The sequence below is a fragment of the Plectropomus leopardus genome, unplaced genomic scaffold (assembly GCF_008729295.1).
Source record: "Plectropomus leopardus isolate mb unplaced genomic scaffold, YSFRI_Pleo_2.0 unplaced_scaffold19533, whole genome shotgun sequence".
Classification (NCBI taxonomy): domain Eukaryota; kingdom Metazoa; phylum Chordata; class Actinopteri; order Perciformes; family Serranidae; genus Plectropomus; species Plectropomus leopardus.
The window spans coordinates 1-3,011 of NW_024621089.1; the positions used below are offsets into that span (position 1 = coordinate 1).

At 49.9% G+C, this 3,011-nt stretch overlaps 1 protein-coding gene and 1 pseudogene across 1 annotated transcript; both read left to right on the top strand.

Moving 5' to 3' along the window:
* Window positions 1–50: 50 nt before the first annotated feature.
* cfap77 (cilia and flagella associated protein 77) lies at window positions 51–1,354 on the top strand (the record flags this gene model as incomplete). Its single annotated transcript, XM_042515471.1, has 4 exons — window positions 51–295; window positions 391–496; window positions 969–1,073; window positions 1,184–1,354. Coding segments are annotated over 4 exons (579 nt in total), but the record flags the coding sequence as incomplete, so codon positions are not given.
* Window positions 1,355–2,554: 1,200 nt separating this feature from the next.
* On the top strand, window positions 2,555–2,988 carry LOC121965315 (annotated as a pseudogene).
* Window positions 2,989–3,011: the final 23 nt, after the last annotated feature.

A 3,011-nucleotide genomic window follows, 5' to 3' on the forward strand; every position in this document is an offset into this window, starting at 1 on the left:
CTCAGAGGCCTGCTGGGAGCTGTAGTCTCTGAGCGTGCTCTCTGGTGTCAGTTCTGTCCAGTTGGAGAGTTCAGTCCCGCTGTGAAGACTCGGCTCCTCACGGACCGCTCGCCCCCGACTTTGTGGCTCTGAACCGGGATGCCGTGCGGTCCGGTCTGGTGACGTCCAAAGAGCTGAGTCAGTACCGCGCGAAGAGGGGCGGAGCCAACACCAAAAACCCTGCCCCCCAGCCACAGGAGGGCAGGGCTTCACAGCACCCGGCGATCCCCGACATTGTGTTTGGAGTCAAAACCAGGTGAGAGGAACAGCCCCAGAGACGATAATTGATTGATGGCTATTGATTACTGATTTGATGGTCATTGCCCTGCCTCTGTTGGACGTGTCCCTCAGGGCGTCGTCTCCTCTGGGGGACCTCCTCTCTCATCAGTACGCTCGCCGCTGGATCGACGAGCAGCTGAGCAGGAACCGAACCGCCGACCACAAACAGCAGCAGAGGGTGAGAGCTTTCAGTCGCTGCCATGGGCTTCATCACAGTGATGTCATCACCCTGTGGAGAGCGGCGTGGTGATGTCATCAGTGTTGTTTAATCTTGTACCAGGTTTCATCCATACAGTAACCTTAAAAAAACAGATTTTATAACATTGAACAAAACAAACAGAGAAGCAAACTGAACTGAACTGAACTGAACTGAACTGAACTAAACAACTGCAAAACAACCACACAAACAAACCATATACAAAGGGGGCATCGTTTAACCATCGTTAGAGAAAAACATTCAGTCTTAATAAACGTCTCGTTTCGTTGCTCCACCGTTCGTTGGTCTGATGTTTCTGCGGCGTCTCATTCGGGGTCGGAAACATTTAAAGGAAGCTGATTTAAATCCTCAAAGTCCAACAAAAGCGATCGATTTCTTCTGACCTTGGTGCTAAAATAACAGGGAGTTTATCTGTGTGTGTGTGTGTGTGCAGATAAAGCCCGGGAATATCCCCGACACCAGGACGAGCCTCCTGAGGAGAGGCAGGTCGCTGCCCGTCATCCAGCAGACTCCGCCCACGCAGCCCCGCCTCACACAGGTAACAACTTTTTTTTTTCTTTTTTGCTGCACAGATTGATATTTTTACAGAAACATTAAATCAGCTGACCTCCTCCTTCTCCTCCTGCTCCTCCTGCTCCTCCTCCTCAGGTGGCTCCTGCTCTGGACACCTTCAGGGACGAGGAGGCTCGTCAGCGGGCGTTCAGGGCTCAACAGTCGGACTCGGTGTCCAGGAGAGGAGCTCAGGGTCTGGGGACGTACGCTCTGGACTGACCTGAGGACCAAACGAGTTCAACATGAACGACAATAAAAAACACTCGATAAAACTGTGTGACGATCTTCATCCAAAACACAACCGGAGCAGGAGGAGCAGGAGGAGGAGTCCCTCAGGGCTCTGTACCGGCTCCTTCACTCTTTTCTATGTAAATTAAACCCTCTGTGACGACACGTCAGACGTGTTGTACATTTTTATGCTGATGATGCTGTGAAATATTCACTGATATCAGTCAGAACTGTCAACAGGTTTCACTTCGTCTCCGTCTCCAGTCGGACTTCGTGTCCGTCTGATTTGGTTTCCAGTCAAACTGGTTTCCGCTCCAGCTCGACGGTCCTCCGCGCACATCGTGTGCGACAAACTCTGGTCAAAAACAAACAAACAATGTGAGGTTAATATGGTGATATTTCATCGAAATCACTGTACATGTTATTTAAAATGTGGCCGAAAACAGTGACAGTGATTTAAAAAAACAAACACGCAGGCAGGTTTGGAACGCATTTTTTTTTCTTTACACATTTTTGGTGACTTTAAAGAAAACATTTTGGTGGGTTTTTTGTTTTTTATTATTTTGGTGAAATTTTTTTATGTAAAAATTTCTGCCAGTTTTGAAAGAAAACATTATGGCTTTTTTGTTATTCTTTTTTTTAAAAAATGGCCTTTTTAAAAAAAAATTTATCACATCTTTTTTGCCATTTTCTTTTCTCTAAATTTTAAACATTTTGGCAATCTAAAAAAAAGTAATTCTTGAATTTGTGGCTTCACTGGCTCTCAGAAATAAACAACAAGCCCTTACCTGATATTTAACTCTTCTGTGGTTTGAGGGAGGTGTATCAGATCTCTCTCTCTCTCTCTCTCTCACACGCGCGCGCGCACACACACACACACACACACACACACACACACACACACACACACAGACTGGAGGAGGAGCAGATGAATAAATCTGTACATCCTTCTTCACACACACTCTCTCCGTGCGTCTCTGTCTCTGTGTCTCGTGCCCCTGATATCAGCTGCTGATCGATCACTTTCCCTCTGGATCAATGATCATCACTCAGCGGTTAAACACTTTGGACTTTTAGTTTTTACTATTTTTATCTAAAATCTGATTTTGTGTTATTTTGAGAATTACGTCAGAATCAAACTAACATTTAAAGTTTTCCGTCACACGTTTGGCTGCTGGACTCCGCGGTTTCACCTGGCTGCGCGCGCTCACCTGACTCTGCTGCTTCACCTGTGATGTTTGTGCTCGACACCTGCCTGCACGCGCTCACCTGAGTCTGGCCGGAGATGGAGGTCTCCGCCTCCGGGGGCTCCGGGTTCCGCATCGACTCGCTGCTCTCCCTCGGGCGGCCCGGCGCGCTCCTCCCCCGGGCGCAGCCTCCGGAGCTCAGCCCGGGCGGCAGCAGCGGCTGCTCGGCGCCTCCCTCCCCGCGCAGGGAGCGCGTTCTCCGGCTAGAGTCTCCGCTGCTGCCCGCTGAGCTGCAGCCCCGCAGCGCCGGCTCCTCCTTCCTCATCCGGGACATTTTAGCGGACTGTCGGCACTACCCGGACACGGGACTGGTCTGCCCGGACCCGGGTCAGCCTGAGCTGGAAGCCGAGCCGTTCCAATCCGGACCGGAAGAAGACTATCAAGATAAAAGTCCGAGCGGGTCTTCTTCTGACGGCGAATCCAGAGGTAACACACCGGAAATATACACA